General features: G+C 45.0%; 1 protein-coding gene across 2 annotated transcripts in view; it reads right to left on the reverse strand.

The window, feature by feature from the left end:
• PTPRR (protein tyrosine phosphatase receptor type R) overlaps positions 1 to 17,695 on the reverse strand; it is a 246,084-nt gene that overhangs the window by 32,477 nt on the left and 195,912 nt on the right. For both annotated transcript variants that reach the window (XM_088452526.1, XM_088452528.1), the window contains 2 exons: positions 17,129 to 17,266; positions 12,520 to 12,630 (listed from right to left, as the gene is read on the reverse strand). In XM_088452526.1, the coding sequence (XP_088308652.1) occupies positions 12,520 to 12,630; positions 17,129 to 17,266 (249 nt within the window). The remainder of the gene's footprint in view (positions 1 to 12,519; positions 12,631 to 17,128; positions 17,267 to 17,695) is intronic.

The following is a 17,695-nucleotide window of genomic DNA, read 5'->3' on the forward strand; positions in this document are numbered from 1 at the left end:
GGTGGAATATGATCCCTGACATCTCATACATTGGCTTTCTTCCAATCAGAGATGGAGAAACTGCGGTGAAGTAGGCATGTTCTACCATGTTTGATGACAATGCCCCAATTTTCACAAATTTTGCAACATTGTGTTGATACTTCGTGAACAGTTTACAACACTTCATGGACCCATGCATTCAGTGAGTAGAACAATATATAGACTATGCATATATGCAAAATTAGTTATAGCCAGCAAATGGAAATCTCCTAATCCTCCTACCATCACTTTTCCCCTCCCCCCTTTCCCTCGCCTTATTTCTTTCTTAGAGTTAGATGTTTTTCTTACACATTATATTTTAGTAGACCCACATGTTTATAACAAAAAGAAAAAATCCACCTGCATGTTGTTGCTGGTTTGCATGTTCTTTCTCATGAACCTCCAATATCGATTTGTTTCATGTGGGTCTCTGCCCAGTAAGATTGTAAGATGTTTTGCGGTCTACTGCCTCCGATAGGTATTTTGAACCATCTCTTACTATTGATATGTTTTATTACTATTTTTCTAATAACTTGTTTTTTGCATATGTCATGCTACTGTTGATTGCTGATTTCATGTTTTATACATAAATATATTTGAAAAGAAAAGAAAGATAGTGTTCACCTTTTAAGCTATGGATTGAACATACGGCAGTTCCTTTTTCTGAACAAACATTTATCTTAAATTCTTTTTCAAGGGGTTAAATCCAAAATACTATTTGGTTCACATAAAAGCTATTATTATTATTATTATTATTATCATTTATTTATATGGCGCCACAAGTGTTCCGCAGCGCCTTACAAAGTACAAAAACAAATTGTATACAAGTGACTTACAGAACAATACAATACAGGACATGGATAATATATATTGCTACATTAGCGACCATATCACCCAGATAAGCAACAGAGCATAAGCAACCAAGTGTTAGGTGCCCTAGTGGTGAGTAAGAAGTAAATGACACTATAGTAAGGAGAAGCACAAGAGGGTAGATGGCCCTGCTCGTGAGAGCTTACATTCTAAAAAATGTTATAGTTCTATTATATACATGAGGCAGAGTATATAACAATATATTTTACAGCTGTAATTTGTTTCACTCCTGTTCCACTACTTGAACCATGGCGCACCTGTCTCCAGCTTTTTGGGTGTCTGAAGGGGGCACCCTGCTGTCCGGAGAGGTGTCAGGTGTGTCATTAGGTCATGCCCTGTACCCAGCTTCCTGCCCCCAGGTTTCTCTGATGTGACATTATGATGTGAAGTATGCCTAGGGTATAAGTCATCAGGGCCATCCCATGGCACAGGTGTGTGCTGGTACAACCCTGCCCTGCACTCCTAATAATGCAGGGGTAAGGCATTGCTGGGTCACCCTCACCTTCAGTTCCTGTATAGGTCATACCCCTTACAATGCTACCGTGTTTCCCCGATAATTAGACCTACCCCGAAAATAAGACCTAATAAAATCCAAATTTTTCCCGGTCCCTGCACTACACTAAAATGCCCCCAACTCCGCCCCCTGCATGAAATACTAAATGATAGAGCTGGAAGAGGCTGTCCGGCCCGCTCGGGCCGAACCTCCACCAGCTTACAGTACCGTAGTCAGACTCCAAAACAAGCTTTCAATAAAGCTTGTTTTGGAGTCAGCGCGTGTGATGTCATGACGTCACGGCACGACTCTGAAGGGCGAGGTGGACATTGGAGGAGCCGCGGATCGTGGAGGAAGGAGCCACCTCCTGTAAAGGTAAGTGGGGAAATGGCTGCATTCAACAGGGAGAGGGCCAGGCTGCATGCAACACTGGGGTGGGGGGGGGGGGGGGGCTGGAGAGGCACAGGCTGCATTCAACAACAGGGGGGGGCTGGAGAGGCACAGGCTGCATTCAACAACAGGGACGGGAGAGAGAGGCACAGGCTGCATTCAACAACAGGGACGGGAGGGAGAGGCACAGGCTGCATTCAACAACAGGGGGGGCTGGAGAGGCACAGGCTGCAATCAACAACAGGGGGGGAGGGAGAGGCACAGGCTGCATTCAACAACAGGGACGGGAGAGAGAGGCACAGGCTGCATTCAACAACAGGGGGGAGGAGGGAGAGGCACAGGCTGCATTCAACAACAGGGGGGGGAGGGAGAGGCACAGGCTGCATTCAACAACAGGGGGGGAGGGAGAGGCACAGGCTGTATTCAACAACAGGGGGGGGAGGGAGAGGCACAGGCTGCATTCAACAACGGGGGGGGAGGGAGAGGCACAGGCTGCATTCAACAACAGGGACGGGAGAGAGAGGCACAGGCTGCATTCAACAACAGGGGGGGGGAGGGAGAGGCACAGGCTGCATTCAACAACAGGGGGGGAGGGAGAGGCACAGGCTGCATTCAAAAACAGGGGGGGAGGGAGAGGCACAGGCTGCATTCAACAACAGGGGGGAGGGAGAGGCACAGGCTGTATTCAACAACAGGGGGGAGGGAGAGGCACAGGCTGCATTCAACAACGGGGGGAGGGAGAGGCACAGGCTGCATTCAACAACAGGGACGGGAGAGAGAGGCACAGGCTGCATTCAACAACGGGGGGAGGGAGAGGCACAGGCTGCATTCAACAACAGGGGGGGAGGGAGAGGCACAGGCTGCATTCAACAACAGGGGGGGGAGAGGCACAGGCTGCATTCAACAACAGGGGGGAGGGAGAGGCACAGGCTGTATTCAACAACAGGGGGGGAGGGAGAGGCACAGGCTGCATTCAACAACGGGGGGAGGGAGAGGCACAGGCTGCATTCAACAACAGGGACGGGAGAGAGGCACAGGCTGCATTCAACAACGGGGGGGAGGGAGAGGCACAGGCTGCATTCAACAACAGGGACGGGAGAGAGAGGCACAGGCTGCATTCAACAACAGGGAGGGGAGGGAGAGGCACAGGCTGCATTCAACAACAGGGACGGGAGAGAGAGGCACAGGCTGCAATCAACAACAGGGGGGGGAGGGAGAGGCACAGGCTGCATTCAACAACAGGGACGGGAGAGAGAGGCACAGGCTGCATTCAACAACAGGGGGGAGGAGGGAGAGGCACAGGCTGCAATCAACAACAGGGGGGGAGGGAGAGGCACAGGCTGCATTCAACAACAGGGACGGGAGAGAGAGGCACAGGCTGCATTCAACAACAGGGGGGAGGAGGGAGAGGCACAGGCTGCATTCAACAACAGGGACGGGAGAGAGAGGCACAGGCTGCATTCAACAACAGGGGGGAGGAGGGAGAGGCACAGGCTGCATTCAACAACAGGGGGGAGGGAGAGGCACAGGCTGTATTCAACAACAGGGGGGGAGGGAGAGGCACAGGCTGTATTCAACAACGGGGGGAGGGAGAGGCACAGGCTGCATTCAACAACAGGGACGGGAGAGAGAGGCACAGGCTGCATTCAACAACGGGGGGAGGGAGAGGCACAGGCTGCATTCAACAACGGGGGGAGGGAGAGGCACAGGCTGCATTCAACAACAGGGGGGGGGGGAGAGGCACAGGCTGCATTCAACAACAGGGGGGAGGGAGAGGCACAGGCTGTATTCAACAACAGGGGGGGAGGGAGAGGCACAGGCTGCATTCAACAACGGGGGGAGGGAGAGGCACAGGCTGCATTCAACAACAGGGACGGGAGAGAGAGGCACAGGCTGCATTCAACAACGGGGGGGGAGGGAGAGGCACAGGCTGCATTCAACAACAGGGACGGGAGAGAGAGGCACAGGCTGCATTCAACAACAGGGACGGGAGAGAGAGGCACAGGCTGCATTCAACAACAGGGGGGAGAGAGAGGCACAGGCTGCATTCAACAACAGGGGGGGAGGGAGAGGCACAGGCTGCATTCAACAACAGGGGGGAGGGAGAGGCACAGGCTGTAATCAACAACAGGGGGGGCTGGAGAGGCACAGGCTGCAATCAACAACAGGGGGGGGGAGGGAGAGGCACAGGCTGCATTCAACAACAGGGACGGGAGAGAGAGGCACAGGCTGCATTCAACAACAGGGGGGAGGAGGGAGAGGCACAGGCTGCATTCAACAACAGGGGGGGGAGGGAGAGGCACAGGCTGCATTCAACAACAGGGGGGGAGGGAGAGGCACAGGCTGTATTCAACAAAAGGGGGGGGAGGGAGAGGCACAGGCTGCATTCAACAACGGGGGGGGAGGGAGAGGCACAGGCTGCATTCAACAACAGGGACGGGAGAGAGAGGCACAGGCTGCATTCAACAACAGGGGGGGGGAGGGAGAGGCACAGGCTGCATTCAACAACAGGGGGGGAGGGAGAGGCACAGGCTGCATTCAAAAACAGGGGGGGAGGGAGAGGTACAGGCTGCATTCAACAACAGGGGGGAGGGAGAGGCACAGGCTGTATTCAACAACAGGGGGGGAGGGAGAGGCACAGGCTGCATTCAACAACAGGGACGGGAGAGAGAGGCACAGGCTGCATTCAACAACGGGGGGAGGGAGAGGCACAGGCTGCATTCAACAACAGGGGGGGGAGAGGCACAGGCTGCATTCAACAACGGGGGAGGGAGAGGCACAGGCTGTATTCAACAACAGGGGGGAGGGAGAGGCACAGGCTGCATTCAACAACGGGGGGAGGGAGAGGCACAGGCTGCATTCAACAACAGGGACGGGAGAGAGAGGCACAGGCTGCATTCAACAACGGGGGGAGGGAGAGGCACAGGCTGCATTCAACAACAGGGACGGGAGGGAGAGGCACAGGCTGCATTCAACAACAGGGGGGGGAGGGAGAGGCACAGGCTGCATTCAACAACAGGGACGGGAGAGAGAGGCACAGGCTGCATTCAACAACAGGGGGGGAGGGAGAGGCACAGGCTGCATTCAACAACAGGGGGGAGGGAGAGGCACAGGCTGTAATCAACAACAGGGGGGGAGGGAGAGGCACAGGCTGTATTCAACAACAGGGGGGGGAGGGAGAGGCACAGGCTGCATTCAACAACAGGGGGGGAGGGAGAGGCACAGGCTGTATTCAACAACAGGGGGGGAGGGAGAGGCACAGGCTGTATTCAACTACAGGGGGGGGCTGGAAATAAGCCCTACCCCGAAAATAAACCCTATGGTGTTTTTTTGACCAAACAAAAAAATAAGACAGTGTCTTATTATCGGGGAAACACGGTAGTAGTTCTCCCACTGTCTCCATATGGTAAATTTACTAAGAATCGCGTCTGGTCCAAGTTTAAACTCTCACAGCATCTCTGAAACTCAAGATCTTGTTTTGATTAATCAAGTTTTTCGATGGTGTATGTGATCGAGTTTATCTCAGAGTTCCTTGAGTCTGACCGCAGCCAAACTCACCTGATCATGTATCCTGCACATATCAGTGAGATACGGGAGGGCTGCTTGTGTGTGGGAAAAAAAAAATTTCTAAAAAAATAAATGAGCCAGTCCTGGTTTTAAAAATAGTGGGAAAAATGGGGCGTGGTTACCCCTATTTTTAAAACCAGCACCGAACTCAAACCTAGCCAGGGTGTTATGCCACAGCCAGCGGACCCTTTCATCGGGTCTTCCCGGCCAAAGCATTAATACCCCAAGCTAGTCAGCCCAAGCCAGGGATCTCCGGGGAGGTGGGGACCCCCCAATAAATGGGTCCCACCTCTCCTGAGCACCCAAGGCTTAGGCTGAAGCCAGGGGCTCTTCTCTGCACCCCTGGCCTGTGGGTACAGGGGTAATATTGTGAAAAATAGATATGTATTTTTGTGTTTTACAGCGGAACTACAGGTGCCAGCATGTCTGCCCTTTGGCACTTGTGGAACTCACTGTAAAAAAAAGCAAAAAAACCACAGTGCTCACACACCGTTGAAAGTAAAATTTTATTACATACAAAACACATACACATACTTACCTCCACCTCCTGCCAGATGTTTGGTCCACTTCTCCAGTAGAAATTCCACGGTATTCCTGAAAAAAAAACATCCAATAGTCACCTACCTCCTGGCATGGCATCTGTCCGTCTCTCCAGTAGCCCCCACTGGATTTGGCAAAAAAAAATTAAAAATGAGTAGCGTGGACCCCTTAGACATGTAGAGATATATGTGATAACACACATATCTCTACCCCAGTAAATGACAGAGACTGCGTGGTTTCTGTCAATAGCCGGGCTCGCCAGCCAATCAGAGGCCACTCTACAGTAAGCGGCCGCTAATTAGCTGTAAGCCGCATGGCTGTCAGTCATCAGCCAAGTGGGTCACAGGCAATCAGTGCTAAGCAACCATTGGTAAATGAAATGAGTAACCAATTCAGTAAAAGTGTACAGTATATTGTAATGTTTCTGTTCAGAAGCAGTTCAGTCATGTTACAATATTCATCACAATTGCCTAGATCTGAACTTTTACAGTTGTGTTTCAATGAGCAATCATTCAGCTCAGCTGAATTCAGTGAAACTGTCAGATGATTTAAGGATTTGACACATGAGAAGCTTCTATATGTTTGAAGCGGTGATTATCAAAATTATACGTTTTAGATAGAAGCTGGGATACTAGTATCTCCTGAATGACAGATATCCTGGGGAAAAAGAGATTTGATGTTATACAAGAAGGGAAAGGAATTTAGAATTTTAAATGTATTTATGTGGACATTTCTTTTAATATTACCAGCTGAGGCCATTCTTCAACTTCCCGTTTGTCAAAAACTGGATGGACACGTCTGTTTTCAACCTTAGCAACAAGACAGGCTGACTTTTCTCTTCTAGTATGCAGATCCAGGCCACCTCAAAAACATTCCCTTAAATGAATTCCCAAATGCTAGAACATTTTTGTTGTTTGTTTGATATGTTAGGTATGATATGCACAAAAGTATCTCCCTGAGAGCCCAGCAGAAATATGTTGACACTACAGGCCTGATGCAAAGTTGGACAGTAATCAGAAGCAGGAGTTCTTGCATTACATATACGGGGAAAAAAAATTGGATATTCGTCCATACAGTATGTAGTGTTGTAGGTATCTTGTGGTGCGTCTGTCACATATCTGTATGCTGGGATTGATATTAGTCTTCATCAGTGTAAAATTACACCTATGCTATACTAGATGCACAAGTTATATCTGAAGACATTCATAAGTTTGCTTACATCCAACTCTGCACAGCTGCATCGACACACCCTCAATGAAATCTACCTTTGTGAGAATGTCCTGTTACAGCCCAATTACAGCACAGTTACACATCTCCAGTCTTTAGTGGAGATATGATTGAAATATGTATGACTCAATGTTATCTGTATGTGTGTACGCACAGTTCCAGAGCATGTGCAGTCCGAAAACATGCACGATGCACTCCACAAATAGTCGTACATTCAACTCAGCATCAGGTCCTCTATAAATAAAGTGGAAATAAAATTCAATTGTGTCTGAGAATGAAGAAATTTGCATTCATGTTCAAATGCAGTCATTAAAAATCAATTTATCTTTAAGAGAGTCTTCCCTCTCCAAATTCGTCCCAGGTAGTACAGGTTATAAAGATGCTGCAAGGGTTATTTATATACCTGGGACAATGCAGGCCCACGGATAACATTTTCAGGGGTATTCAATTTGGAGGTAAGATTTCGGAATCGGTGATAAATTATCGCCGATGACGTAATTTTCGCAGATTTCAATTAACCCCGTATTGAATTTCAAAGACTTTTCGCAGGTTTGAAAAGTCTTTGAAATAAAACAGGGATAACTTTTCACCACTGAATAGGTGGCGAAAAAAATTGCAGAATTGCAGAATTTTAAAAAAAAGTAGCCTGCACCCCTGGGAATGTCATTTAAAAAATAACTGTGTCAAAAAAAGTTTTAAAAAAAATAGGGACACCCAAAAAAAAGTATTTAAAAATTTGGGGTTAAAAAAAAAAAAGGAAAAAAAAGTGTTTAAAAATAGGGAAATAGGTTCAGGGCTATTCTGTAAATATGTGGCAGGTGTTTTCTAGAATAGATTATTAGCGGCAGGTGCATATTTGCAGAATTTTTAAATAAAGACTTTAGGGACTTAAAAATATGCTAGTACCCATTTTCATGTACCCCAAATTTGATGGGACCACTTATAAAATGAAAAAAATAACTTAAGTGCTCTTCTGCATCACTTCTTCAATGTCAGGAAAAAAACATCTGCTGCGGCTATTTAAAACCCCGACTTTCATTTGCAGGCTAAAACTGCAAATGAAGTTTGGGAACCCATAGTGATCCACCATGTTTTGTAAATCCCATTTTTTTCCGCCAATCCTATTTTGCCGGCTCCCGTTTTCGTAGCTCTTTAATTGAATACGGGGATAAAGCGGGTGCGCGCTCGATACTTTATCCCAGGAAAAGCTCAGATGTGGAGCAAAAAGTCCAGCACAGACTTTTCGCTCCCATATTGAATACCCCTCTTTGTCTTTTCATCTCTTGTGGTGGTAATTCTCTGTGTGTACAACTGAGATAATTTTACTGGAATGCTCGTTAGTTAGTGCATGAAGTGAGTGGATACTGACTGTAAAGGAGCAGAAACCCACCTGGTTGGTAAAAATTAGTGAATAGCTACCAGTGGCAGCTCCAGAGTTGGGGCTGCAGCACAGTCCAAAATTCAAATAGGGGAGCCACACCAACTGCCAGTGAGTCACAGCTGGTGATGTTTGGCAGCATTTGGGGTGGCAGTTGGTGTGGCACCCCATTTGAATTTTGGACTGCAATGCAGCCCCACCTTTGGAGCCGCCACTGATAGCTACTCTGTCATATAGATGCTCTGGCACTGCAGTGGCCTCTGGTAATGGGGAGAGACAACACTCATTCAGGCAGCAGTAGGCAGCAGTAGTGCAGACAAATCATGTGCTTTTTTATGGAAAAGCACAATTATTTGCATGAAAAAGACGTAATTAAGGGATTTACCCATGGTAAATGTCATTTTTAACTAATGTACTCCTGCCCTTGGTAGTAGAACCATCCTATGCCAGCGATCACTAACTGGGATCGGTATATATTGTTGATAGCCAACACGGTTACAATGTTTTAAATCATATTACTACTAGAAATGTGCGCCGACTCCTGTGTTTTGGGTTTGGTTTTGGATCCGGATACATCTTCATGTTTCGGTTTTGCAAAACCATCCTCATGTGTTTTGGTTTTGGATCTGTATATATTTTTTAAAAATAAATAAAAAAAATAGCTAAAATGACATAATTTTGACCTGTTGGCATGCAATCTAAAACCCGCAGGAAGATCCGTACCGGGACTCCGTACCCAAAGTGATTCCGAACTCGGACTCTGGGCCTGATTCAGACCCGTTCGCTATTTGCAGCCACTCACTGTCAAAAAGGGGCCGTCTATGCAAATAATGCACTCGCTCTTTGCGGTGTAAGGGCGCCTCTATGTCTAAGCGAGCGACGGCATATTGCGCTCGCAAGTGTTTAAAGACGCCCCCTTGCCACTCGCTACACACATCATCTCCGGGAACATCGGGAGCCATCGGAGCTGCTCGCAGTGCTTGAGATAGACCCTACCCTCCCGCAAGCACTGCGAGCAGTTCAGGGAAAAAACCAACCAAGTCACGTGTTCAATGACGCTACTTTGCTAATTATGCACACGCATTAAACTCCGTTCTGACAGTCAGGCACGCCTGCATTTGCACATGCACTCCCCCGTTCACAAGCACCTTCCCGTTACCACCCACAAACGGCGCTATCTGTCACTCAAAGTAGCGGGCAGGCTGTGTTCTACGTGCGGACGATTTCACATCACAGACGCTTGTTTGCGCACTGCGACTTATACGCATGCGCAGTTGTGCGACCATCAGTCAGAGCGAGTGAGCGCACCTTAGCGACCGGGTCTGAATTAGGCCCTCTGTTCGACTCGGAAACCCTAAATTTGGATGATGTGAGTTCTCTGAGACCCGGACCCACACATCTCTAATTACAACTGTGTTGGCATGTAGAGTTCAACATGCCGCTGTGCACATTGTCACTGTCAAGCTTATGTAACTACGTCCCATGTGGACAGGATAGGGTAAGTGAAGTTGAACATAAAAATAGGATATATAATTAATGGTTTAAATGGTTAGTAGGTATAACAAGACATATGAACATGTCATTTGATTGGTGGTATAAACTAAAGGTTGGATTTGCCCAGTTGAAATTGGGATTGACTGAGCAAACTAGAAAGTGTTCCCTTTCTATGCAGGGTGGTGTAAATCTGTTTCTAAACAAAAAGTAACAGTTGGGGACCTATTTATTATTAAATATCTGTGGGATATTCCTCCAAAACAGACATGTTTTGTGGGGGTACCAGCAAATATTAAGGATCACCCAGATATACTATGGAGGGATCATAGCAGATTGGTCCCTCCATTTTCGTTGGCAAACGCATCCCTCATAGGTTTCTATGTGGGCTTCTGTGCTGTCAGATTTACCAAGCTCTGGAATCTTTCGCATTCCGGAGCTTGGCCCTGACAGGTAATGCCATCTTCGGATTGCATTATTCTATACAGTAGTAGCCTATGGGCAACTAATTTGTGAACTTTTACAGATCCCTCTCTGTCGCTATCACACTGCTTCCATCTCTTTGCTAGGGCAGACTCTTAACGGAGCACCACCTGCTCTCATCAAAGCCCGTCTCCTGGCATGAGCTGAATAGTACATTAGCCTGAAAATATTCATTTTCACATTGCAAATTTACACAAAAAATATTTATCACATCTGCATAAAAAATGCGGATTTAGATAAATATGCCCCCTGGAACTTACATTATAATACTGAACTGTCAAATTATACAGATCCCCCTTATGTCAACGAGTTGGTTAACATTAACATTTGTGTCAAACAAGCAATAAAACTTACAAACCTAAGACCAGCAAACATGCATTTTATGTGTGAGCGGACACAACCGTGGTGGCGGAATCGGTATGATTTACCGCAGGACGCAATCCCGACAGCGGCTGCCCGAGATGGGTGAAGATCCCGATCGTCCCTAAAATAAGTGTTCACTAACCTAATTCCCCCCCTAACCCTAACCTTCCTTAGAGGTGCCTAACCCTAACCTTCCCCCCAGTGCCTAACCCTAATCCCCCCTCTAAGTGCCTAAACCTAACCCCCCTTCCCCGCTGCCTAAATCTAAGTCCCCCAGGGGGGGTGCCTAATCCTCAGTCCCCCCCGGGGGTGCCTAACCCTCCCTCCCCCTAGCCTAACTCTAACCTCCTGGGGGGATGCCTAACCCTAAGTCCCCCCCGGGAGCCCTAAACCTAACCCTCTCCCCCTGCGGCTGTCCGCGCTCGGCGCCCGGCATCACTTCGAACGGGATGCCGGGCGCCGGTCTCCCGGCATCGGTAAAATGACAGGCGTCTAGATTTAGATGCCTGTCATTTAACCCTCGCCGGGATAAAGCAGTCGGGAAGCCGGCCGTCGGGATTAGGTCCGCCGGCTTCCCGACTGCATACCGTGGTGGCTGAGCAAAGCAGTTATATTTTCCCGCACATAAAAGGGCACAATGCAGTGTGTTGAATTTTGTCTGCACATTTCTTTATCATTGTGTAAGATTGATGTGGAGTGAAGCAGACCTCACTGTATCACACTCTCTGGCTGGAGGAGCTGACAGTACAGTACACATAGTACAAATATAAAGCTGATCTGCTGACCTGGTCAAATCAGAACATTGTACCTCCTCACAGCTTTCACTCTTTTGTCAAATCTCCCTGTCCCTTTAGCATCTGATGTTTATATTATCAAGCCTAAATTCCTATACTGGCACACAAATATACTGTCTTGTCACTATATACAACTAAAGAACCAATCACCTTGCTTCACACTCTGGAAGTGTGTTTCACACCTAAAATGATGTTCTAAGTATGCCATATGCACTAAAATGTTAAGAAATACAGTTTATCTTTGATATTCATGGAGACTCATTGATATTGATACGCATGTAGACTCAGAGGGGTATATATTTACTAAAGTGCGGTTTTATAAAAGTGGGGATGTTGCCCATAGCAACCAATCAGATTCTAACTACTATCTTCTAAAAGGTGCTGAATAAATGATAAGAATAATATGATTGGAATCTGATCAAACAACTCCACTTCTATAAACCCGCACTTTAGTAAATATAACCAAGATATTTGGTTTTCAGTGGCTTTTTCTAGAGTCTGCAGGAGTTTGAGGTGTAACCGATTGTGTCTTCATTTGTCATCCTTTGTATCTAAGATGAGATTTATAACTAGCATGACACATAACATAGTACTCATTGCATTATTAATATTGGCTATGGTAAGATTGAACAGAGCAATAATGTACTATTTTGGCAGCTAACAGTTTTTTCTAAATTATTTTCGCAATGGTATTGGTTATTTGATTTCTTTTAAAATATGTATACAGTACATCAATAAAATACATGTACTGTATATCCTATAACTATATGATGATTGTCTTTTATTAACCTATTTTGTTTTATTGAAGCTGCATACAATACAAAGGGTAGATAATTTAATATTAAATGTTATCCCACATTAGAACCAGAATCTACTAATATCACATTCGATATGTAGTGCATTACCTTCAAGGTGAGAATTCGGATGGTATAGTGTTCAAGTTCATTGACGCTATTAACAAGCACCTCAACATTTCCATAGATCCCCCTCTTCTCTGGCCAGTAGAGAACACATTTCTGCAGAGAACATAATACAGTGTCACATGTATTATTACACACAACCTAAGCTCAAATAATCCACAATATTCACCACTGTAATATAATATATTTTGTAGAACATGTGAGCTTACAAATCATACAAATGGGGAACATGCTGTGTAATATATTACAGCTATTACAGTGATATAGGCACCTGAAAAATCATGCATATCATATGTACTTTGGTTGCATAACTTCTACTGATCAGCTGCATTTCATCCACATTATTTTAGCACACTTGTACTTGCTAAAATAATGATACATGAGCATTCTTAAAACTATGTGCAAGTTTCACACTGGGCAGCTACAGTTGTATAATATATATATATATATATATATATATATATATATATATATATATATTTATATATATATATATATATAACTATAATATCTATATTAATATTTAAAACTTCTTGATACGTGACAACATATAATATCATATAAAACCCAAGTATAATTACTATAAATGTTACACACAAGCAAACAAGACAGTAAGCATGAATATTTCTGTAAGTGTGGCATATACAACTGACCTGTTAAGCATTTCTACAAGATGAACTATCAAGAGATACTGCAGCTTGCAGCACTTACAGGCTCTGCGTTATCAGTGCCTAAAAAACCTGACAGGCTCCCTTATAAGATGATTTAGGGGAAAGAAAAACATATAAAGTTCAGTAGCCACCCATTGTGGAAATGTTCACATTGTCACATTATCTGATCTGCAGCGTTTACTCCTCCCTATGTATCTCAGGGAAATTATAAACATGGAGAAACAAAGGTCTAAATATACAGCTGCACCCTGACCAGTCTGCGTGCTACATTGTGTTTTCTGAATGGCTGTGGTTAATGAAACATGCTTGGCTATGTAGGCAAGATATGTGCATTAAGACGTTCTTTGCTAGTTGTTATATAGAAACTAAGGGGTCTATGTACTAATAATCGCGGACCAGCCACGATTATTATCTATCCAAATTGCAGGGAATATTTTTAACGAAAATATTCCCTCTATTGACAATGGGGAACTCGCAGCGCAAGCGGTTGCGGTAATCGATGTCCCTGCGAGTTATAACCCCGGAAAATCGTAGAAGTCTTTTACACTTTCATATGTGCACAGTGTGAGCCTCTGGAGCTGGACGGAGGCTGCGAGAGAGAGATCTTAAGATCTTTCTCCTGCACCTGGAGCCTCCATAGCCTTGAAGCAGTTTACACCATCTGAAGAACTCCCGGGGCCAAACTCTGAAAAGCTTTGCTTTTTGGAGTTTAGTACATAGGGGTCAGATTGATAATAATGGGGACTGCGATCTGAAGTGCTAATTAGAACTTTGCCTGTTTCTGCATAATTTTATGCAAAATGTGTACAAGACATACCAAAATGCTGGCTTTAGAATACAGAAAAATACAAGGTTGTTTGCTGAAAGATCTGAAAATATTCTATAATATTGGAAGTAGTATGTTTGACCCGTCATTCACCGGGTCACTAATACCCCTTTCACACTGCAGCAATAACCTGGGTTTTTGTGCAGTGTGAAAGGGACCAGTTGAAATAAGCTTGGTCGAGCATCCCGGCATTTCAACCCGGGTAATGAGCAGGGTTGAACATGTGTTCAAACCGGCTTGCGGTGCAGTGTGAGCAGGTAACTCGGGTCGATGTGACCCGGGTCCTGTTCACTGCATAGGAAGAGCTGGCGCTTGAAGATGGCCGTGATGTCATCGACCCGGCATTACTGTCCGGTCGGGCCGTCAGTTTGAAAGGGGAGCCGGGTTGCATCTGGGATGGACCAGTGTACAAACTCCTGAATGCGACCCAGCAGTGTGATGTGAAAGTGGTATAACTATTCTGGCAGGCGCAAAGTCTCATCCACTCTGTGTCTCTCCAGGGACATCCCCTATTGTTCTTTACAACCTCAACTCCCCCTCCCATATCTCTCCAGCCTCATGCCCTATATGTGTTTCTCCAGACTTATGCTCTCTAGTTTCTATCCAGCCTCCTGCAAGGCCTTTATCTCTCCAGAGTTATTCCTCCCGTGTCTTTCCAGCCTCACGCCATCCCTGTGCCTATCCACAGCCTCATACAAACCCAGTGTCTGTCCAGTAACATGCCCCCCTTGTATCTCTCTAGGCGTATGCCCTCCCACCCCATGTGTCTTTAGGCTCATGTGCCCCATTTGTCTATTCAGTCTCTCATTTCACTATTTGAGGGAGGAGCAGTGGGGGGAGGATGTGCAGGGGGTTACGCTAGGGGGGTTGTGAGCTGCAAGCACTGACAAGTACCTTCCAAAATGTTTCTATCTCTGCCCCCCCATATGTCTGTTTCTCTCATCTCTGACCCTTCTTTTCCCCTGTCTTTCTCTTTCGTCTGTCCCTGCCCCCCTCTTTCTCATCCCTGTCCCAATCCCCCCCTCTGTCTATCTCATCCCTGTCCCCAACACCTCCAACACTCTCTCCTTTCCCCCTCCCCCATCAATCTCTCACTTCTATCCTCCCTATCGCATTGTATATCTGTCTAGCAGCCACTGAGAGCAGCTTTGAAATGGACGGAACTTCCATTAAAACTGTCTTCTAAACAGGTGCTGTGTGGAGAGAAGTTGGGCTCGGGAGAGTCATGATCCTAAAATAGGATCTCTATCCTCTCTAGCATTTGGAATGTCACAGCAACATGACTCTAGTCTGCCACAGAGACTTGATTAACAGAAAACTTTATTATAAATGCTTAAGCTGGATCATGAAATTATTAAACAATCTAGACAAATGTATAATTACAGCAGGGTAGTATGTTGGGCATAGTCTAGTTTGCAAATATATACAGTAGAACAATATTAACCTGTTATCTAATAAAGAAACTACATTCAGATTCATAATATTAATATCTCTTTCAGTAATCTCTAGAATGTTTGTTCAGAATAATCCTTATATAAGATAATTATGAACAACAAATAGTTCATTTGTAACTTGCACTGAATTATTATTATTGTCCTGACTGACTGACTGATTCAGCAACGCCCAGGCCAAACCCCTGGACCAAGAAACATGTAAATCGGGGAGTACTGTATATTCCTTCCATGAGGTAGGCACCCACTAAGCAGAGATATTTAAAAATTCAACACCTAATGGGGTGAAAAGGGCTAAAATGTTTCCTCCCCCTGTGCAATGTCTTGATTGACTGACTGACACTTCAAACCCAAGTACCTAGAAACTTGAAATTCGGGGAGTATATTTCTTCCATGATGTAAGCACAGACTAAGCAGGGAGTTTTCAAAATTCTAACCCTTAAGGGGGTGAAATGTGGTAAAATGTTTCCTCTTGACCGAGGTGATTGGATGACAAAGAAACATGTCCCAAATGCTGTGGGACTGTAAGCTCATTGTCTGGGTGGAGTGTTGACTCCAGAGGTGGGGCTGCCGCGCAATCCAATATTTAAATAGGGGAGCCACACCAACTGCCAGTGATGTATGGCAGCAGTTGGGGTGACAGTTGGTGTGCCTTCCCTATTTAAATATTGGACTGTCCTGCAGCCCTACCACTGGAGTCAACACTGATAAGGACGTAACACTTGACTAGGATTTTTCCATTTGGATACTACACATGCTTTGTATTTGTATTTTTATTTTCTCGAACATGGAAATTGAGTTTTTGAATGTTAAAGGGGAGATGGTGCCTCACACCATTGTCTCCATCACAGGAGAAGGAGCCTGCCTGTTCCGGTCCCTCTCCCTCTCCCATGTCATGTATGACACTCAGCTAATGGCTAGGGAGGTGCGTGAACTAATTGTGGGGCACGTGATGGACACTTGGGAGGAGTTCTCCATCATGTCGCAGGACAGCAAGGGTCCTGAGTACCTCCTTGACATGTCCCAACCAGCACGCCTTTGTACAAATATGTTTTTTTGTAATTTTTTCTCTTAATGCCAATAAAACATTTTTCAAAAATCCCCAAAAACTTAATTTACTGAATCTAATACTAGCACACTCATTTACACTAAAGGCATAAATTAAACTAAGCATATAAGTTATGTTAAGATGGTATAAAGGAAATGAAAATATCTAAGGTCTACATCAGCTATTTATGTATAAAGCACTGACATGTGCTGACATATTGCACAGTGTAGCACATTTATACAAACAAATATGTACAATGACATGTAATAGAAGTTAAAGATGGCCAGTTGACTATTACCACTACAAACCAGTGTCCCGGGGCACTGGGAAATGCTTCTCACTGAGACCAGAAAGTGGTAAGATTAGAGGTGGAGTTGTCTCAGCTCCCCTTGTAGTTTGTACCCAGTGATATCATCTGATGTCTCCCAAGCACACCCTCTGCATCTTATGGGACACAACTACCACAGCTGGCCTTAACGGTACCCAGATATAATAATGAACATGTAGGAGATCATGCAACAATAAATTATTTTATGTAAGAACAAATAATGACTATATTTTCTCTAGCTGGTTAAATATATAATTTTAGAAAGGATACCTCATTTTTTTCTTTAAGCTTGGTGATCATAACAACAACAGGGACATCTTCTTGCCACACCATTTGCCAGAAGTCATTCACTGTATTAATCATTGGTCCTTGAGTAGCAATGAACTTCCTCTCTTTCCCACCATAGCCCTGCACAAGATCACATTTTATTATTATTATTATTATTATTATTATTATTATTATTATTATTATTATTTACGGTTGCTGTTTTCTGTATTAGAAGTCCTGGAATGCGAGAAATTATTTTTAACGGAGCAAAAGTCACAATATTGGTAAATATGCCCCCTTGGTCTTGCCTCCATTGTGTATGATTATGAGTGGACTAGTGATAATAGATGACAGAAGAGTTTATGGAACATACACAAAAACAATGGCTCTGTAAAACAGCTATACTCTGCAATTAAACTAATGGTTTTATTTACCTAAGTGAGTTAAAGTTGGAATTAATGTTTATCTTTTGCATATATCACTTTGCTCATATCAATTTTTTTTATCAATTTACTGAACGAAGAAGGAATGCTAAACTTGCAAATTTAAATACAACTGGTAAAATAAAGC

This window comes from Taudactylus pleione, unplaced genomic scaffold, assembly GCF_031769625.1.
Source record: "Taudactylus pleione unplaced genomic scaffold, aTauple2 ptg000038l, whole genome shotgun sequence".
Taxonomy (NCBI): domain Eukaryota; kingdom Metazoa; phylum Chordata; class Amphibia; order Anura; family Myobatrachidae; genus Taudactylus; species Taudactylus pleione.